Source organism: Muscardinus avellanarius (genome assembly GCF_963383645.1).
Source record: "Muscardinus avellanarius genome assembly, chromosome: 7".
Taxonomy (NCBI): domain Eukaryota; kingdom Metazoa; phylum Chordata; class Mammalia; order Rodentia; family Gliridae; genus Muscardinus; species Muscardinus avellanarius.
In genome coordinates, this window is record NC_137793.1 from 87,236,590 (window position 1) to 87,257,840 (window position 21,251).

A 21,251-nucleotide genomic window follows, 5' to 3' on the forward strand; every position below is an offset into this window, starting at 1 on the left:
AAAAAAGAGGCCACAAGCTGGGCATACACTTGTAATCCCAGCATTCAGGAGGCTGAGACAGGAAGATCGAAGTTCACAGACAGCTTTAGCTACTTAGTGAGGCCCTTTGCAACTCAGTGAGACCCTGTTTCAAAATAAAGAATGAAAAATAGAGCTGAAGGTGTAACGCACAGGTAGAATGCCTCTGGGTTCCATCCCTAGTACCAAAAAAAAAAAAAAAAAAGGCCACAGCTACCTCTAGAAGATGGAAAGTGGGCAGCATAGCATAGCATTCTGTTTATCCAAGGGAGAGGGCAAGGATGATATTACAAAAGCTCTTTTCTAACCCAGCAGCACACGTGGGATCTGCACCCATCACGGGAAGAAGATGCCACGCCATAGCTCCAGCTACGAAGGAGCCCAGCCATCCCTTCTAAGTCCCCCCAGCCGAGCCCAGGGTAGGATTGCTCATCAGCTGCCCAAAGACTCTCACCAGGGTCATGACCCCCATTCGGTCCAGGTCCTGGGCAGCACTGCGGGAGGTGAGCTTTGGTGTGGAGCGGCCACTGAGTGGAGGGGACGCGCTGGCCAGGGACAGGGCAGTGAGTGAGGTGGGGATGGAACCGCGCTTGCGCAGCTGCGTCAGGTTCAGGGCCTCCATGCTGCCGCTGGTCACACGCGTCTCGATCTCCTCTGCACGGAGCTCTGTGGACTCCTTCTCTTCCTGGATCATCCTGAGAGGCAGGGAAAACCACACCTGGCCATCAGTCCCAGCAAGGAGCAGCAGGAGGCAGTACTAGGCTCTGCATGGACCACACACGGGCTGACTCCCAAGGGCACCCCGCTGTTTCTGGCGTTATCAAACAGACAGATCTGAAGCTTAGAGGAAGCAGTTCGGTCAGTGAAATAAAAACCATCCTGGGAGTCAGAATTCTTGACTACTATTGACAGGAGAGGTGACCTCTTGTCAGGCACTTTGCTCTGAGCGCCTCAGTTTCCCAGCATACGCAATGTCTGGAGTGGTCTTAGTGATTCCCAGACGAAGGTCTTTTCACTGACGCTAGCCCCGGAGGAAGTTTTCCCTGTTCCATGGAAAAGCGAGAAAAAGCCCGTGTGTTCATGGGAGGCACTCCATGAGGAATTTGTGTAACTTCACACGTGTGCCATACACTCCACATGCTGGTGGAAGACGCCAACTGTCCTTCCAGGAGAAGGAAGCGTCTTTATTCCAGGAGCACATTTTTTTTTCCCCTTAGAAATGTTAAGATGTCCTTTCTTTTGCAAATGGCTGTGATGGTAACATTGAACCAGATAACCTTAACAGTAAAGCTACACCTTTTGGTTCAGCTTGTCCTCTGCTGTTTGCCATTAACATTAATAAACTCACTAATAAAGTGATAAAGAGTGAAGGTTTTTTGGTTTGGTTTGTTTGTTTGTTTGTTTGTTTGTTTTGCAGTACTAGGGATTGAATCTAGGGGCCTTCTACCTCTGAGCTACACCCCCTGCCCTATTTTTAAATCTTTTATTTTGAAACAAGGTCTCACTAAGTTGCAGATGGCCTCACTAGGTAGCCGAGGCTGGCCGTGAACCTGCGATCCTCCTGTCTCAGCCTCCCAAGTACTGGGATTACAAGCATATGCCACTACGTTCAGCTTAAAGTGAAGGTTTTGACAGTTTATCCTGCCACCAGTTTCTATCTGAGGCCTCACTAGGGGTGGGAGGCTTGGCACAGTGGACTGAGTTTCCACCTGAGTTTATTTTTTTAAATTAATTAATTAATTAATTTATTTATTTATTTATTTTTGGTGGTACTGGGGTTCCTGGAAGCCCTTCTTCCTCCGGGCTACACTCCCAGTCCTATTTTTTATATTTTTGAAACAGGGTCTCTTACGCCAGCACGGCTGGCTTCGAACCTGCGCGATCCTCCTGTCTCCGCCTCCCAAGCGCGGGGATTACAAGCGTGCGCCACCACGCCCGGCTTTCCACCTGAGTTTAAATCCTGGCTCTACCACTTCCTATGTGGCAAATCCCTTCAAGTCTGAGTCTTGGTTCCCTTTTCTATAAAACAGAGATCATGCTGCCTGCCTTAGGGACAAGAGCAAGACTGGTAGGAATGTTCATGAAGCCCTCTCCCTGAGCTGCCTTCTGCAGTGGGAGCTACACTCTCTGTGAACAGGAACCCAGCACCATCCTCCCAAGCCCAGCTACCTCACCAACCAAGAATCAGTGTGAGGCCTGCCCCTCTCAGGTCAATACTGGGCCAGAACCTCACCTGCTGCCCCACAGGTGGTCCCTAGACTGTGGCCCTCTAAGGCGCAGCTGTAAGAGACGAACAAACACATGTAGAACTTTCCCTGCAGTGCCCAAACACAAGGGCCCCTATCCCTCAAGGCGCTGCCAGGCCCTCTGCCCTTGCCCCAACCTGATCTCCTCATTGATGGCATCCAGCTGCTCCTGCAGCATCATGGCCAGGGTCTGGGCATCTGAGTGGCCACCAGGGGAGACGTCCATGGAGCCCACCAGCCCTCCCGGCTCATCCTCATCCACATCAGAGATCTCAGGGTCACTGTCAAAGACGGAGGCAGCCGTGGAGGCCAGCACCCCAGGCAGTGGAGATGGCTCCCAGTCCTTTACAAAGAAAGAGAGTAAAAGGGTAGTAAGATGACACCCATGAGGAATGAGACCCTCCACATCTCCACCCAGCAGCACCAGAATCGGCTGGGAGCTGGTTCGAAATACAGAACCTCAGGCCCCATTGCCACACCTACTGATGCAAAATCTGTATTTCAAGAAGAACCCTAGACAACTTGCTTGCACACTAGAGCCCAAGAAACACAGCTCTAACCAGCTCAAGGAGCTAGATGGCAGACTGATTAGGAATAGATTCCAGAAAGGTGGTTTGACTCTTGGCTCTACCAATTTCTAGCTGTACATACATGGGAAAACTTGCTTGGCCTCTCTCTGCCTCCTTTTTATTTGCAAAACTAGACAGTAATAGCGCCTACCTCAGAGGTAGTTGTTAAGCTTACATGAGGAAATGCAGGGTCTGGCACAAGGCAGGCACTATATAAAGGTTACTGGCTTCTATTCAGACAAACTCGCAAACGGTTTGAAGGTCAAGGACCAAAACAAGACCAAGTAGGCCTGACTGTCTTGGGGCTCCCAGAATTTCAGCACATCACAGTGTCCTGTGGTCAACCTTGAGAGGTGGCAACTTTTCAGAACTCAGCCTACAACCCTCTTCGGCAGATAAAAGCCCATAGGAGGAGAGACCACAAGATGGGGCTGGGAGAGGGAAACCAGGAAAAGAAAAGGAAGGGCGCGGGGACAGAGGGGGCCCTAACTCACAGCCTTTTTGACCCAAGCCCTCAAGTTCCCGCTTTTGGCTCTATTCCAGCTCCTGGGTAGCTTCTGTGTTCTTACAAACAGAAGAGCAAATAAGTGAGGGACGTAGGGACAAAAAGAAGTGCCTTTAGCCTGCGATCAGAGAGGTGCTCCCTAAGGGCGGAGATGACTCTTCCCCCATCACCCCTGGAGCTCACTCTTTCTTCATCTGTATCTTCTAGTTCCCCAGAGCACGCAGAGGCGCTGGACTCAACTGGGGACCAGGCAGGAATGCGACTTCCCCAAAAGATGGGAGTCAGACCTTTTTGCCCCTCATCTTTCCTCATCCCCTTGAATCTTCCTGGACCTACTCAGACAGCATGAACCCACATCTGCCTCTCAGCAAACTCCAGGTGTCATTCCCATGTCATTCCTCCCTCAACTCCCCTGTAAACCACAGCCATCATCCCGGAAGCCTGCCAACCCCCTCTCCCCCTGCATCCCCTCCCTGGCCACCAGAAACACACGCCTGCACACCCAGGCACACGCACACGTGCTTCAGTGGGGCCTCAGGGACCGGCTGGCCGCCGTCCAGCCCCTACCTCTTGTCCACTAGGAGGCCAAGGCAAGGGGGAGGGTGACAGCTGTTGCAGCTGACAATGGCCCCAACCCCAGGGCCGCAGCTGTCGTGGAAATGGGGGAGGATTTGCACCACACGCCAGCCGTCTGTGTAACTGGAGCCAGGCACGCGGCCGCGCTGACCCCAAACTCCCCAGGGAGGCCCCCTTCCCCACACACCGGCCCCTCCACCCCTCACCTTGGCTGGCTCTGTCCTCAGTGCTGAGTAGCGCCGATGCAGACTTGGGGGTGCGTGGGTGGCGGTGCTCAGGGAGAAGCGCACATCTCCTGCACTGCCCATGTGTGACCTGCAGTGGGGAAGATGGGCCCCGAGGACTGAGAGCCCCAGCTTGCACCCTCTGGCCCACAGAGTCAGGGAGAAGTCTTAACAGCTATCAGAAGTGTGTGAAAGGCTGCCATGACGACAAGGTTAGACTCATCCTCTGCTGCTTCAAGGCTCAGAATAACCAAGGGGAGAGAATTCTAAGGAGCTGGCTTTCCATTTAGCATGGAGGATCTTCTCAGGCCAAGAACTGGCTTATAGTGCTTTGAAAGAGTTGAGCAACCTCTCAAAGAGGTGCTCAAGTGCACATTCTCTGGCTTTCTGCCAGGAACAGAACAAGAGCGTTGATGATCTCTGCGGTCCTTTTAACTCTGAGGGTCTTTGTTTCGTGGTCTTCTCCCCGGCCACCTTCCGTGAGTCTCCCGATAGTCTGGACTACATCTCTGGCTAAAATTCAAGCCAGGTATATCCCCTTCCTACCCCCAGGAAGCTTTGGGAGGGCCTGATTATATCAGAGACACAGACGAGAAAAACCACTTTGACTGTCCCAAGGGTCTATTCCAACCTGAGATTTTAGAGTCCCAGCAACAATCTCTGGGCTATTGAGAAGCCTCTCTACCATGCTTCTCCCCTCTGCCTCACAGCTTGGATTCCTTGAGGGAGCCCCAAACAAAAGATCCAGTACAAAAGATCCAGTGGAGCCTGTAGACTACAACAAGGAGCTAGACCAAGAGGGCAGTCATGCCTCTTCTCCCCTGCAACTCAGCCCTAACTGCATTATGGATCCTGTGACGCTACAGCCAAAGCCAAGAATTCCCAATCAGTAAGGAAGATAAGCAGTGCCAAATGGCGTGGAGTACTCCACGCCAAGTCTTATTAATTGAGGGAGTGTTCCTTCCTACGGGGAGGGAACAGCTACCATCTGTCTCTACCCCTGGCTTCTCGTCATACCCCTATACAGGCAGACTAATTCCTGATAAACCTGAAGGTGAGCCTTGAGCATCTACCACCTGGGACCATTATGAGCCTCTCTCAAGCTCAACATCCCTTCCCCGACACATACACACACACATTTCGTTAAACTTTTTTCACAGTAGTCAATCCCTGATTCTTTGATTCACCAAGAACAAAGACTGTGGAGAGAAAACAGCCAGAGCCGTGAACCCTGAGTGGCATGGTCCACTTCAGTCTCCCTGATCTTCACTCTTCCTCTCTGGGCTAAGAGGTGAGGACAGGCTGAGCCTGAGTTCCACTCCTTGACAGGATGTGAAGAAACACGCAGAGTTTTCTAAGACCTGGGTGAAACCTCCACTCACCATCGCTGACAATGTCTTCAGGCAAAGGGATGCCATGACCTGTGAGCAACAGGCATCTCACCTTCCAGCAGGAAGAAGTTTCTGCTGCCTCACTCGAGTCTCTCCTGCTGCTTCTCTGCCTACTGAACTCAGGTGGCCCTCGACTCTCAAATGGCCATGTCAAAGATGGTGTCTCAAGAGAACTAGAGTGAGCCGCCCTCTCTACCAGTGGACACAGAAGAGCATGGAAGCTAGCAGACCTCCTTCAAGGGCACGCCCTTTGTCAAGGACACAGAGGGCAGGGCCGTGTCCCATGGCTGTGGGGAAGGTACCATCTGATTACCTGCCCCTCCACACCTCGAGGGTCAGGTGCTCCCTTCTGACTGCCACAGCGAGTTAGGTATCTCTCTCCAAGTTCTCTGGGCCTCAGCGTCCCACCCTGGGGAGGAGGAGGACCCTGAGCTCCTGGGCAGTCTTTTGGCAGAGAGCAATCTCCTTCCTCAGGTCCAGCCAGGACCCCATCCCATACACCTGCCTCCGCACTCCAGTACCTGGAGTGGATGCCATCCACAAACGGGCCCCCTCGGCCCTTCAGCTGGTCCACCTCTTGGCGCAGCTTCTCAATCTCTTCAGACAGGCGGCCCTGTGCCAGGGAGACCGAGGGTGGGGAGAGGGCCACGGAGGGGCAGAGAGGGGAGAATCGGAATCAGAGAGGGACACACAGAACAGCAGGGGTGGGCTGTAGCAAAAGAAAGCCCTAGAAAGTCCAGGTCAGGGGCCCTAGGCCAGGCCCACGGATGCCACCAAAGAGAAGAGGTGCCACTGGAAAGCGAGCAGGCCTGCAGGGGAGTAGCCAGGAGAGGGCTCCATCTGCAGAAGGCCTCTACTGGAACAGGCCAGCCAACCCAGGTGGGGCAGCAGAGGGGCCCGGCTGCCTCCCCCACATTGCTGAGGCAGGGTCAGCAGCTCATCTTCCCATAATTGCCCCTTCTTGCCTCACCCACCAGGCTGAGCCCTGACTCTACTGCCCACCCTCTCCCTATGCTGATGGCCTGTTTGTTTTCACCTCTGGGTGATGACATATCTACTGGGTGGGCTACAGTAGAGAATGATGAAATATCTTATGTATATGGACTAACAGAAAAGGCAGCACAGCACTGGGTATCAGAGCAGCTGCATGGAAAACAGGTGGGTCCTCCCTCTCAGAGCCCGGCCTGCTGCTGGGTACCTTGTGGTGGTGTTGCTCCTCGATCTGACGCTGGGAGCTCTCCAACTCCTGGATCAGTGTGTTCTAGGGGAGGACGGCTGTGAGCCAGGGGCCACACCCCAAAAGCTCCTGCCTCTGGCTCTGCCCAGGCCCTCCCCTCCCAGCCCAACCCTCCAGCTGCTCTCCCAGCCCACCTCCCCAGGCTGCCCATCCCGCCCCATCCAGGAAAGTTCCCTCCTTCCTCAGCCTCAGTCCAAGCCATGCCAACTGGTCCCACCTGCCTCCCGGGCCCACCCACCCAGGCCCCACCTTCTCCTCCAGGGCCGCCATGCGCTCCTTGAGGTGGAGCTGCAGGCGCTCGTTGGACTCGCTGAGCAGCCTGTCCACGGTGTCCGACAGCCGCTTGTTGTGGTCCTCGTTCATCTTCTCCCGCTGGCGCACCTGCACAGCCAGGCCACCTCAGGGCCTTGTTTCTCCCTCCTCGGGAACTTCCCATCCCCGCTGGGTCCTATCTTCCTCAACCGTAGCCTTCTCCTGCTCCATCCTCCAGAGCCTCCTTCCAGCGTTCCTGAACACCTCCTCCCCTACCTGCCGGCCTCCTCAGCGCTGTGTGGCCCTGTGCCTGGCCAGGCCCTTCCTGTGTGCCCCTCCACGGACTGTCCTGAGAGCCAGCCCAGCCCGGGCCCTCACCCTTGCAAGCTCCTGGTTCTTCTCCTCCAGCTGCCCTTCCAGCTGCCGCAGGTGCTCCTCGATGCTGCCATGACGCTCTTCAGCCTAGGGCCAGGGACAGGTCAGTGCACCCTGGAGAGCTCTGCCCCACGGCCCACTGGCACAGGGCCGAGGAAAGCCAGCCCTCTGCCTGCCTTGCAGCAGAGCCGTCGTCAGCACCACCTTTCTTCCCCAGCCCTCTGACCCCTACCCAGTCTCTCACATCCTTCCTGCTCAGGTCCAGCCTTAAAATGTCTCAGAGCTAGCAACTCAAGACATTGTCAATCCTCTCTGTGTTTCCAGAGAAATAAAAATAAAAAAACTCCACTTGACAGCATGAGCTACCACGCATCTCCAGATAGATGGACATACAATTTGAGGCCACAGACTCCATCCAGACCGCCTGAGCTCCATCTCTTACCAGTCCTGTGACTTTGGACAAGTCACTGCATCTCTATGCACCTGGTTTCCTCCACTACGAAGTGTGGATAGTCACAGCACCTACGCCCACTGGTCCACCGCAAGGACTAAATGCAATGATCTGCCGTTTTACAGCACAATAAGAACTCAGCAACGCAGGCCTCGCCATGGTTGCTGCCCATTACTAACCCAGCCCAGGCAGGGTGGTTTCCCTTCCGGTTCAAATCCATCTCCAGAGATGGAAACTATGGTTTCTGCCAAAAAGATATTCCAGAATACCACATATCTTACAGCCAGAAAATCTTTTCTTAAAATCCTCCCTCTGTGATTCACTTGAACGTATCAGTCACTTCAGCCCATCCCTTCTTGTCAGCCTGTGCTCAGCATCCCACATTTAACATCCTCTGCTCTAACTTAAACCCAGACTTCACTCCTAGGGGCTGGAAGGACCTAGAGACTGCCAAGGCCAACTCCACCATCACACAATCAGGACACTGAGGCGCAGTTAGGGAGGGGGTGACTTTTCTCAGGTCACAGAGCCAGTCGGTGGCAGAAACAAACTTGGTCGTGGGTCTACTGAGGTGAAGCCAGGCTGGGGGTTCCAAGGCCAGGTGCTTACTGAACATGGGTCTCCTTCTATCCTTGGGTTTGGGAGTAGCTATCATGACTCCACATCAGGCCCCCTGAAGGCCTCCAACCAGCTAGAAAGGCTCCTAAACTGATCAACCTGCTACACATTTAAGCCCATGCTTTACTTAACTCCTCTAGAACTTATTTGTCATGAGCCCATATACCTTCTAGGAATTATTATTACATAAAGCTACCTCTCCACTGGGTAAAAGTATATTCTCTTTTATTCATCCTAAAGCCTTCAGGCAACCAGGGAGTGGTCCCTAGATCTAGAATACTTCAAAGAAAGATATATTCAAGTTAATTTCCCATTCTGCACCCCTTTCAAGGAAACAGAAACTTGGAGGGGGGCACTGGGGACTGAATGCAGGGGCATTCTACCACTAAGCTACATCCTTAGGCTGATTTTTTTTTTTTTTTTGGAGGTACCGGGGTTCCTGAAAACACTTCTACCTCCGGGCTACACTTCCAGACCTATTTTATACTTTTTTAAATTTGGAAACAGGGTCTCTTAAGACAGCATAGCTGTCTTTGAACCTGTGCGATCCTCCTGTCTCCGCCTCCCAAGCGCGGGGATTACAAGAGTGCGCCACCACGCCCGGCCTTAGGCTGATTTTATTTTTATTTATTTTGAAACAAGGTCTCACTAAGTTGCTGAGATTCTAGGTTGGAGAGGCTGATCTCAAATCTGCAATCCTCCTGTCTCAACCTCCTAAGTGCTGAGATTACAAGCATGTGCCACTACGCCCAGCTCAATATACAGACTATCATCATAACTCCCCTGAGATTTTGTCTTTCCAGAAATGCAAAATCCTAATTTTTCTATTATAGCCCCAAACAAAAAGAAGTACCAACCTAACTGGGCTTTTTAGTGCATGGCTTGTAATCCCAGCACTTAGGAGGCTGAGGTGGAAGAATTGCAGGTTCAAGGCCAGCCTCAACAACTTAGTGAGGCTCTCAACTTAACAACTTAACAAGACACTATTTCCAAATAAAAAATAAAATACGGCTAGGGAAGCTGGGCATGGTGGCTCATGCTTGTAATCCCAGGACTTGGGAGGCTGAGACAGGAGGATTGCAAGTTTGCAGCCAGTGTGAACCCTCCACAACATGGTGAGACCCTGTTTCAAAATAAAGAATAAAAAATAGGGCCAGGGGTATAGCTCAGAGGTAGAACACCTCTGGGCCCAATCCATAGTACCACCCACAAAAAAAGGACCAATCTTAATAGTATAAATGATAATAAAAATAATTTGTATCAATGTATTCTCCTATTCTTAAAATACCTTTACACCCCACCTCTCTTTTTACGGGACTGTCACATCTCTGGGGCACAATGAGGACAGGGGTTACTCTTCCAACTGACAGAGGAGGTAAGACCGTGTGTTTCCTGGTAAGATGCATGGGGAACCAGTTCTCTGGATCCCAGCCCCGTGTGCGTCCCTCTCTCTCCACGCCCTGCCTGGCTCTGTGAGAGCTCAGGACACAGAGGCAGATCCCAGGCCCCTGGCCCACTTGCCTTGGTGAGGGCTGCGATTCTCTGGGCCAGCTCAGCCTCCACCTCTGGCAGCGTCTCTGCCTTGCGCATGGTCTGCTGCAGCTTCTGCTCTGCCACCTCCAACAGCTCCTGCAGGTGTCGGGCCTTCTCCTCGCACTAGCGATGCAGGCGGGGAAGGGATTCAAGAGGAGCACGGACCCCTGCCCCTACCAGCCTCAGCAGAGAGCAGGTGACAAGTCAGAAGTAGCAAGGGGCAAGCTTGGTCCTTGACTGCACCATATGTCCGATTTCCCCTATCCTGAGGGAACTGGTAGGGCCCCAGGTGCTCCTAGGCCAGCAGGGGAGGGTTCCAGCATAATCATTAGAAGCTGGAGAGTGAAGTACAATGCCCGTCCCCACTCCGCCTGGAGGAGTTACCTGGCGGTGCAGGGACTCCTTGTTTGCTAGTTCATTCTCCAGTTTGTCGTTAAGGTCATGGATGGACGTGGCTTCACGCTGAGCAGCCAGGTAGCGCTTTTCTAGAGTAGTGATTCGCTCCTCCATATCGTCCTTCTGGGCCAGAGCCTGGGAGGGAGCAGAGGGGATGAGAAGGAAGGTCACCAGGCTTTCCCTGCCCCCACCATATGTGCCTTCCTGCCGCCTGCCTGGCTGCACCCCAGAAAGGGCCATGATCTCCCCCATCAGTTTCTGGCCTTGACCCAACTCTCCTACCTCTGGATCCTGCTGGATGTTTGGTCAGATACGTCCCAGCTCTGCGGACAGTGTGGGCCTCTGTCCCCACCCTCCCGAGGGCCACGTTCCTGCACCTAGGTCACTGAGAACCAGGTCAGACCCTCACTCACCTCCCGCAGGTCCCGCTGATGCTTGCTGCTCAGCTCCTCGGACTTGATGAGGTCCCGGCGGGCCGTGCCCAGGTCCTCCTCCAGTTCTGTTACGGTCGCTGTCAGGGTGACCAGTCGCTCCCGAGCCTGGCTCAACTCAAAGTTTTGCTTCTCCAGGAGCTCCTGCAGCTCCTCCACCCGGCCCGCGTCCTCCTCCAGGGACATTGAGCCCACGGTCAGTGACAGGGGCTCAGGGCGCACCACACCCTCCCTTCCCCAGGGAGGTGGGAAGAGGGGCATCACACCCACAGCAGTTCACAGCTCTGCCACCAGCATCAATGCCAGTCTCCAGGTACACCTTTCCCTTCCTTCCTCTGGTCCTGACAGTGCCTTATACCCTTGCTCTCCTGAGTATCTCTTGAAAAACAAGTTTCCAGTTTTACCTGCTATCTCAGCCTCTGGCGACCCAGAAGGGGCACAACTAGGGGAACAAAGACTCCGAGAGAAAGAGAAATAGAGAGATAGATAGATAGAGAGAGAGAGAGAGAGAGAGAGAGAGAGAGAGAACCTTGCCTGATGCTATAGCCCCTAACAACACAAGTGGACAAGCATATTATGTACTTAGCACAAAAACAAATCTATAGATTTCTCTGCAGATGGAAAGGGGAGAAGAAAAAAAGAGAAGTGGGAATGTTGCAGAAAGCCCTAAATCTAATTCAAGCAACTATACTACTGACCTCAGGCAGGCAGGGCCTCCCAAGCCTGTCTTAGGGAATACAGGCACCCGCAATACAGCCCCCCATTACCCACCTTCCACAGGCGTTTTGGTCCCAGCTCTACGGTCCCCTCTTCTTCTGCCACTCCATCCCGAACCCCTACCCCCTGCTGCAGGGCAGACACCTGTAGGGTAGACACCCAGCACAGTGAGCCGAGGAGAACTTCCTACACATTTCAGACCCTCCTAAGTCTGCCTAGCCTTAGGAGGCTAGGGGAAATCCCATGCGGAACAGAGCAGATCAGAGGGGGAAACCGGGGCGGCCCAGGAGCTGTGACGTCAGAGAGCAGTGGGCAGCTTACCTGCTGGTGGGCTCCAGCCAGCTGCTCCTCCAAGGTGGTGACTCGCTCCAGTGCTGCCCGGAGCCGCTCCCGTACCTGCCCAACGTAAGAAGAGATGGAGGAAGAAGGGGGACTCCGCTGGAGGAGCCTGGGCTTGGTTCACCACTGTCAGGCATGAGGGGAAGTGAGGGTTCGACAAGAGCAAATTCCTAGGAGAGAATCTAAGAGGACTTGAAATCAGGCCCCTGGCAGAAGGAGCCAATTCTGAAACTAGAAGACAGTTTTCACCAGTCACTGGATGTGGAAACCTCTGCAAAGGGCCAAGGGGTCTGCAGGGATGCCTGGCTGGACTGGGAGAGGACAGAGGCAGGTGGGTACCTTCTCGTCCAGGGCCTTGTGGTGCTCAAACAGGGACTTGAGGGCCTTCAGCACCTCCACCTCGCTGGACACCCCCGAGGGTGACTGCGCCTGGCGCTTCACCACAGTCATCCGCAAGGACCGCTCATGGCGGGACACCAGGCACTCCAGATGTTCCAGAAGCAGCTGGCGGAGGCAGGGGCTGGTGTGAGCACGCGCCCCCGGGGCTATAAGCAGGGCCCACATGATCACCATGTAGACACAAGGACAACCATACCACTATTAACATGCTGAAATTCTTCCATGTTGATAAATAGCAGCTCCCCAATTAAATATCTTGCCCCATTCAGCTGCCCTGGCCTCTTCCCAAGAACCCTGGCCTTTCTGTGGCCCAGCATCTGCAGGTGAAAAGCCTGCCACTGATGGATAAATGATCTATGACCCTTGGGCAAGAGCCAGGAAGAGCCCCGGATGGAGTGGGCTACGCCTGGCCCTGGTCTTGCCTGCTCTCTTGGTCAAGGTATTCAAGGTATTCACACACATAGACACATGCCTCCCATCATCCCCACTTACCCTTGTGTTATTCCGTTCTGCTTTCAGCTCTGATATCTCTTCCTCCCGCTCTAGAAGCTGCTCCCGACACATGCTCAGCTCCCGGGTTAAGGTGGCAAATTCCTGAAAGCCCCCAAAGCCCCTCTGTGCTCAGGGATCCATCCCCTATGAGCATCCTGCACATTCAAGTCCATGGCCGGCTCTTCCCAGCCATCCCTTCCTTCCACTTGCCCACCTAGAAAGACCCAATCCATCCACATTGCAGAGCAGTAGGCCTGCAGCTAGTATGAGCTCCCCAAAAGAGGTCTATGTCTGAGTCCTCTGTACAGCCCAGGTATGTCTAGGATCCGAAGAAGCAGAGATGCACACAGGAGGGGGAGTCACTGCATCTGCTCTGCAGCCCCTTCCCTCTCCAGGCACTAAAGTGCCCACATGACACCCTCCCTCCCACTCCGCTGCTGTTTCTCCAGCACTTCGGTGGCCTTTTCCCTCAGACATGGATGGAAACACATGCCACTGCTTGTTTGGCAGGGTGAGGGTCACACAGAAGCTGATGGGCATTAGAGAAGGGTTTTTTGAAGCTCAAATGTGAGTGAGTTCTAGGAATCTACCTTCCACCCCTTCCCCACAGCTCCACAAGCTGCAGGTGGCCAGGAAACAAGCTGCTCCAAGGGCCCATCTACAAGGGAACAAGAGGGCAAGCTCACCTGCCCAACCAGCCAGAGCTGCATCCTGGCTCCAGATACCAAGGCACCTGCCCTGGCTATACTGAACCGCCATGCACTAATTCATCCAGTGTGAGGATCCATCCTCACCCTGCAAGACCCAGACACTTTCAGAGACCTGTCAGCCCACTCTCTCCCATCAGGACAAGCATCCTGGCCCATCATATCCTATCTATTTACTAAACAGCACCTCATTGCAGGATGGTTCTCAGGTGAGCGACCAGGACTTTGGGGCTGCCGAGGTCTAAGAAAGACTGAATACAGGATACAGCCCCACCCTACACTGCAGCTTCCCCTGCACACCAAGAATCCAAGACAATGGAAGCATTTCCGAGGCAATTCTCCCATCACTCCATGGAAGAAACAATGGACAAGAGAAGCCAGAGTACAGGGGAAAAAAAAAAAACAAGGACAATTGACCCTATTTCTTGATTACTGTCTTTCTGTCAAGGCCACAGCCAAAGGCAGGCAAGGCCAAGCATTGCACACCTGGAAGCTGAGGCCTGGGTCTGTTGCTGCTTCATCCCCCACCTTACCCAAATGCGTGCACAGTTAGATCCTCACACCTGCTCACGCGCATGCACACACACATACATGCACATATGCACATGGGAGCACCCGGAATCAATGGCATGCTCCCTGCCCTACACCATGACACTACCATCCAAGGGCAGTGGTGCTGTCCCCTCTCCTGGCCTTGAGCTCAGCACTGCCTGATCTCCCCACCCCAGGACATCTGTCCCCTCCCTCCCAACTCTAACCCATCTGACACTGCTGCCAGGACAATCTCCCAAAGCATGATGCTGCTCGCAAAGTTAAATACAAACTTCCTATCCCGATTTTCAAACTTCCCTCTCAAGCTTCCTTTTCATTCACCCTGACACCTCATCAACCCAGGTCCTTTGCTATTTCCAAACCCCAGCAAGCCTTCCTCACACCACGCCCTCACTCAGCAGGCTCCCTCCCCCTGCAGAACCTGACCCTCAATCCCCACCTGAGGAGATAAGACTCATCTCTCAAAGCCTATCTCCAAGGATCCAGCCTCCTTGTGATCCTTCAAGGTTCCCCAGTGGAAGTCTCCCTGCCTCCCTCCACGGAAAACCATTCAAAACAATGGTCAAGAATATCAGCTTGGGAGCCTAGCATTCAACTACAAATATTTATGAACACCCACCAAAAATATTTGTGAGTACCAAGTCCTGTGCCGGTTGTTGGGAATATAAGAAAGATACAGCCCCGCCCGACCTCGTGAGGCTGTTGCAGCAAGGCAAGGAGGGAAGGCAGGATCAAATCTCATTGTGTTCCTGCTACTATGCCACCTTGGGCAAATTACCTAACCTGCTCTCTGATCTGTAGGGCAGAGGTAGGAATTGCCCAGGGTTAAATGAGCCCAGGTACAGAGAGTTTTTAGCATGAGCCCATCAAAGGCAGCTATTTTTATCACTGATGTGGTGCTTAACAATCCTTCTGGGTCTCTCTATCTTCCTCTGTATTCTCTACTAGTCATGTGGGTTCCTGTGTGTCTCCTTTCCAGTCTCTGAGCTCTTAGGGGCAAGGATTGGCTCCTTCACTACAGATTATGTTCAGAGCCTCATGCACAGGGAGGTAGGAGGGGACCATCTGCCCACCCCACCTCTTTAACAAGGCTCCATATTATTGATAAAGCATCACAAGAATCTGCCCCCATCACATCTAAGCCTGGGCAAAATATTTGCCCACCCAGGCCCAGATCTGGTTCTTCTTTCCACACCTGGGAAAAGGGCCTAGTGCTGGGACTTGGTTTGTTTGTCTCCTAGGGCGGCCTCCCCCAGCCCCCGCAGCACCCCCACAGCTCCAGGTGTGCGGTGCGAGGCATCCAGCGCCCGGATGGGTGTCCACAGCCATCTCTCTCCTAAGAGGAGGTGGAGAAAGCAGGGTGTTTATGCAGTCCCCAAGCACACAGTGCTTGTGACAGACAAACCCGTCCACCCTGGGCCTGGTTACCAGGCAGGGCTCACACCTTCTCTGACAAGCAGCGGGATAACTCAGGTTGCGGCTCCCTTTTCAGAGCACACATTTTGCCTGAAACATCTACCAAGTGGCGGATAAGGAGGAAGCAATAGAGAGCTCCTGGGGCAATGTGGTGAAGTAGAAATACAGTGGAAGGCGAGACACTTTGCATCTAGAGACACACAGCCTTCTGGGGTTCAACTCCTCCATCTTCCACCCACCAACTCATGGCCCATGAGCAACTGATTCATCCACCCACACTTCAGATCCATCATTTGTAAATAGGACGATGGTGACAACAGTACCAACTTCATCATTATAAGAATTTGGTGAGACAATACCAGCAGAGTCCACATAAAATACACAATAAATGGTGACTACACTTTAGCTAGTAGCAACGCTGTAGAGGTACAAGAGGTGGGATGTCAAGATACCTAGCTTCTAGACCCAGCTCTTTCTAAAACTGCCTCTGTGGCATCTCTTTCTTTTTACATCTGTGCAATAGTGGAGCTGGACTAGATGATCTCTATGGCTTCGCCCACCTCCGCTTTCTGTGATTCCCCTACCCTCCACCTCCAAGAATAGGGCTCTGGTGAGAAGCAGGCAGCGCGGAGGTTTCCTTCCAGTCTAGGGTGCCACCTGCTGGCTTCCTGGGCTCACTGCAGTTGACTATTATGCCTGGGTTTTCCTCCTGCATCAAATTCTATCCATTCCTCCCTCCAGGTGAAGCCAATCCCAGGCTGAGGAGCTTGAGAGTGACAGGGAAAGGATTTATATAGGATGATGGGGTAAATCCTAATATTTGATATGCAAATAGATGCAGATAAGCAGCGGGCCCTAGGGAAACTGACCCCCACCAGGCTGGGGGAGGGGGAGGTGCTGAGGAAAGTGCAGAGCTTTAGGCCTTACCTGGGGGAGGGCAGAGTTAAGGTGGCGCTGGAGCTGGTCCCGTTCGTGCAGGGCATCCTGGAGCCGGCTCTGCGTGGCTGCCAAGGTTTCCTGACTCTCCCGGAGGGACTCCAGCAACTTCTCCCGTTCGTCCAGCATGTTCACCATCAGCTGCTCAAAGTTGGCGTCAGCATCGGCGCCGTGGGGGGGACCCAGAGGGTCCCCCTCGTTGATTGTGGGCATCACCTCGCACATGGTAGGGGCGGGCAGGGCCTTCTCAGGGTTAGGGGACGGGGAGGGACTCACAAGGCTGGCACCTGCAGGAGGACCTAGTACATGGGAGTCAGAACAGGCAGTGCCAGGTGAGTGGGCAGGTGGGCAGGGGCTTCTTCCATGGCATCAGTTGTTCTTCCTCTGAACGGAGCCTGGAGCCTGCAGGGCTCCTGTGGAATGCAGCCAGAAGGCCCAGCTTAACCTCTCAGGGCTAGGGTTGGATGCCCTGCATCCCCAGACAAGCGGGCAGCATCGGAGCGTGGCCATGACAGGCAGGGAGAGCAGGGCTCGGAGATGGCCCTTGTCTTAGACTGAGCACTGGAGCCTGGCAGAGTCCCAGCTGGGTCTAGCGACACCCATTGTTTCTGGAGGGTGGTGTGGTCTGTGGGAGAAGAGACTGCTGTGAGGACCAGCTGAAAAGAGAAGGGCATCCAAGGGAGGGGGCGGGGAGAGGAGGCCAGCCTGAACCCAGCGCAGGGAGGAGGGAGGTGCTGGCGCATGCCCCTTCTCAGGGCTCACTCAGCCTGATGGCGCCTCCTGAGTTCTCAAGGAACGCACAAGCCTGCCGCCTAGCCTGGGCGCCTGCAGCCCCTGCCCCCGCCCCCACAGCTGTCAGAGTGCAGCCGCAGTGGTTCCCCCACCCACGTGGCTCACTGGCCAAATATAGAAATGATTCAGTCAGCGGTAGGGGAGCAGCCGGCAGGCTGCCCAGAGTCCTCCTGAGACCTGAAGGTGGGAAGGGAGGAAACAGGGTCTCTAGTCCCTCCCCCTCACCCCTCAGGCTGAGACAAGTATATAAGGGGTTAAAGGCTTAGCAGGTGGAGCCCACAGAGGCTGGACTCCTGGGGACCACAGGACACGGGGGCAGAGGAGTTCCTGCCCTGACCACTGGCACAGTATGGCTGAGGCCTTGGACAGGGCACTGGAACAGGCAGAGAGCCCCAACCAGCAATAAGGCCCACACCTCAGGGAGGAGGCCCTGGCTCAGGTCGCTCCCGCTTCTGAAACCTGCCAGGGAGACCCGCGTGCAGGCCTGGCGGACGACAGCCTTCGATTCTGGATTCATAACCTACCACCTCAGAGTTGGAGCAGGGCCTGAAGGACTGAAAGGAGCCCAAGGTCCACACAGGGGGTCACTCTCACGGGGGGGGGGGGGCTCCCTGGGGGAAGCTGGGAATCTACTCCCTTGCTGTAAGAGTCACGGGGAAGACACCAGCACGAGCACAGCCCAGCTCTGGAGATGGCCTGAGCCTGGCACGGGGAAGCCCAGTGGCCAGGGCAAAGGGAGACAAATTAAGAAGGCAGCACGCAGCCAGAAATGTCTCTGCCCACCTGCCATCGGCTTCCCCGCCCACTGCTGCAGGTCACCACCAGCCTGCCCACTGCAAGAGAGCTCTGAAGGGATGTGACGCCCAGCACACGGAGGGGTGGCACCAGAGACCTCCATAAACAGGGCGTCCCTCCCTTACCCTCCCCCTCCCCTCTTAAGGGACACAGGGGCAGCCTCCTGTCCACCAGAAGGGGTGGGCAGAGGTGAACTGGGAGGTCGGGATGGAGGAGGCATCAGGACCCAGTATGAGGTGAGAGGGCAGACACTGGCAGGGCTGAGCAAAGGAGCGTCCATTCTCTTGGGCCTGAGCCTCTCCCCTACACACATCCTGGGTCCTGAGGATCCACAGAAACAGGGGCCAGGAAGAGGGAGGCAGGGAGGAAGGTGAGGCCTGGAACAGATGAAAGAGCAGCAGCTAAAAAACCCTACAACTCACACCCATGGCATTCCTACAGGGGTCCATGGTACACACACACACACACACACACACACACACACACACGAGAACATGGAGACCTAGTATATACACATGTAGCCACACACCTATACCCAGACATTAAAAAAAATGGACACAAACTCTGATCATAATCATCCTTTTCCCAACTGGACACCCACCATGGAGGGCAGGGGCCCAAGAGGCTCCCCAGGGGAAAAGCAGAACACCCTCCCTCCCCAACGCTGATGCTGCCAGAGCAGCCCACACTCTTCTCCCTCCCTACAGAGTAGCTGGAAGTGAAGTGGAGGGGTTGCTGTCCCATTCTGGCTAGAGCTGCCGCCACTGATGCTAATAACAGCAATTTCTCCCATCACCCACCCACCGTGCCCGACACCTTCCACCCCAACACTCCAGGCCTCAAGGCTGAAAAGCTATGGGGCCCTACACTCCCTGCACACTCCCTCTCCAAACTCATCAACAGCAGGGCCTACATTCCTTCTTTCCCCCACTCAGACATTCATCAAAAAGAAACAAAAGGAGCCAGGCGTGGTGGCGCATGCTTATAACCCCAGCATTCAGGAGGCTGAGACAGGAGGATTGCAGTTCGCGGACAGCCTCAGCTACTACTTAGTGAGGGCCCTTGCAACTCAGTGAGACCCTGTTGTTTTAAAATAAAATATAAGCCAGGTGTGGTGGCTCAGGCTTGTAATCCCTGCGCTTGGGAGGCTGAGACAGGAGGATCGCACGGGTTCGAAGCCAGCCTCAGCTACTTAGTGAGGCTCTCAGCAACTTAGTGAGACCCTGTTTCCAAATAAAATATAAAAAAGGTCTGGGAGTATAGCCCGGAGGTAGAAAGCTTCTGGGTTCCACCCCCAGTACCACCAATAAATAAATAAATAAATAAAAATAGATCTGGGAGTATAGCCTGGAGGTAGAAAATCCCCTGGGTTCTATCCCCAGTACCACCAAAATAACATAAAGAAAAGAAAAGAATAAAAAATCGGAAGTAGAATGCCACTGGGTTCCATCCTCAGTACCACAAAAAAGGAAAGAATGAAAGAAAGAAAGAAAGAAAGAAAGAAAGAAAGAAAGAAAGAAAGAAAAGAAAAGAAGCCAGGCATGGTGGCACACACTTGTAATCCCAGTACTTAGGAGGTTGAGACAGGAAGATTGCAGGTCCAAAGCCAGCCTCTGCAACTTAGCGAGACCTTGTTTAAAAAGAAAGAATAAAACAATAGGACTGGGGTGTAGTTCAGAAGTTGAATGACCCTGGGTTACATCCTCAGTACTGAAAAGAAAAAGAAAAAAGAAAGACAAGCCAGGTGTGGTGAAACATATCTGTAATTCCAGTATTTGGGAGGCTGAGACCAGAGGATCCTAGTAGTTAGAGACCAGTTTCAGCAGCTGAGACCCTTAGTGACTTAGTGACACCCTGTTTTAAAATAAAAAATAAAAGGGGTTCGGGTATAGCTCAGAGGCAGAATGCCCCTGGGTTCAATCCCCAAATACCAAAAAAAGGACGGACCAATCAGAAGAGGAAGGCAGGCTGGGAAAGGCCCTGTGGCAGAGGCTACCCCTGAAGAAGAGTACCATGTGCTCGGGGGCTCTGGTACCCCGGGGATGGCCTCGGCCCAGCAGACTCCCAGGCAGCCTGCAGGATGGCAAAGGAAGAAGCACAGAGCTGGGCCTTGGAGAGGTGGGCTTCCTTTCTTCTAGAGATCAGCTGGATGCTCTGGGGCTTGTCACGGCTGATGAAGCCTCACTTTAAGATGGAACCTGCAAGCCTTGTTTCATCTGCCTGACAAGTAAAATCTGAAAAGCACAGCATGCCCTCTGATGGCAGGGGAGAAGGAATCACCTTAGTGCCGGGCAAGGACGGGCCTGTGGGTAGTTTGTATGTTTGTTGTTTGGGGTACTGGGAATTGGACCCAGGGTTTTCTACCTCTGAGCTACACTACAGCCCTCATCCTTTTTTCTTTTTCTTTTTGTGGTACTGTGGATTGAACCCAGGGACATTCTACCTCCAAGCTACACCCCCAAGCCTACTTTATTTTTACTTGAAACAGGGTCTCACCAGGTTGCTGAGTTTCACTACTTGCTGAGACTGTCCTTGAACCTAAGATCCTTCTGTCTCAGCCTCTAAGTACTGGGATTACAGGCATACCACACCACACCTGGCTTTTTTTTTTTTTTTTTTTTTTTGAAACAAGGTCTCATTAAGTTATGGAGGGCCAAGAACCTGCAATCTTCCTGTCTCCGCTTCCTAAGTATTAATATTACTAGCATGGACCTCTAGGCCCGGCAGCGGATGGAGCTTTTAAAGCTCCTTAAAGGAAAGTGGCTAGACAAGTTCTCAGTGGGGGAGAACAAGCTGTGAGGCGCTATTTGGTCCAACTTGTTTTCCCCAAGTCCTCCTGGTCATCTGGCAACTGAAAAGCTGGTTTCAGTGCCATCAACCCTTTCCCAACCTCCCCGCAACCACGCAGCAGGTAGCAATTCCACTTCCCCTGGCCAAATGGTTCAGAGCTGGTTGAAAATGAGCCCAGAGAGGGACACCAGGCAGATGCCCTGAGATGACCGCCCTGGACCTCCTGCCTGGCCCCCACCCACTGCATGAGCCAGTGAGCAGAAGGCAGCTTTGAACACCCACCAGGCTCCTTCTGGCTCCAAGGCCATCTTTAAATAGTGCAATTATCTTCTCAGCCTAGCAGAAGCCTCCTCGGCTCATGCACAACTCTAAGTAACACTCGCAGGTCCTGATGCAGAGGTAAAAGCTGCCAGCCCCCGAAGCGAGCACCGCAAGGGGCTTTGCTGGGAGGGGCGCGGGCAGGCTGGGAAACAGCAGAAGCCAGCTCAGAGTGC

The 21,251-nt window shown here is 53.6% G+C and overlaps 1 protein-coding gene across 11 annotated transcripts in view; it reads right to left on the reverse strand.

The window, feature by feature from the left end:
- PPFIA4 (PTPRF interacting protein alpha 4) overlaps positions 1-16,750 on the reverse strand; it is a gene marked incomplete at both ends in the record, with an annotated part of 36,929 nt that extends 20,179 nt beyond the window's left edge. For 2 of the 11 annotated variants that reach the window (XM_080698987.1, XM_080698991.1), the window contains 15 exons: positions 473-713; positions 2,402-2,607; positions 4,121-4,229; positions 6,051-6,142; positions 6,728-6,790; positions 7,016-7,147; positions 7,397-7,480; positions 9,984-10,118; positions 10,380-10,526; positions 10,805-10,996; positions 11,594-11,683; positions 11,861-11,935; positions 12,218-12,382; positions 12,770-12,871; positions 16,372-16,605. In XM_080698987.1, coding sequence (XP_080555113.1) covers positions 473-713; positions 2,402-2,607; positions 4,121-4,229; positions 6,051-6,142; positions 6,728-6,790; positions 7,016-7,147; positions 7,397-7,480; positions 9,984-10,118; positions 10,380-10,526; positions 10,805-10,996; positions 11,594-11,683; positions 11,861-11,935; positions 12,218-12,382; positions 12,770-12,871; positions 16,372-16,605 — 2,067 coding nt within the window. Of the gene's footprint in view, positions 1-472; positions 714-2,401; positions 2,608-4,120; positions 4,230-6,050; positions 6,143-6,727; positions 6,791-7,015; positions 7,148-7,396; positions 7,481-9,983; positions 10,119-10,379; positions 10,527-10,804; positions 10,997-11,593; positions 11,684-11,860; positions 11,936-12,217; positions 12,383-12,769; positions 12,872-16,371 lie in introns of all 11 variants that reach the window. The other 9 variants (XM_080698993.1, XM_080698992.1, XM_080698990.1 and 6 more) reach the window with 6 other exon arrangements.
- Positions 16,751-21,251: the final 4,501 nt, after the last annotated feature.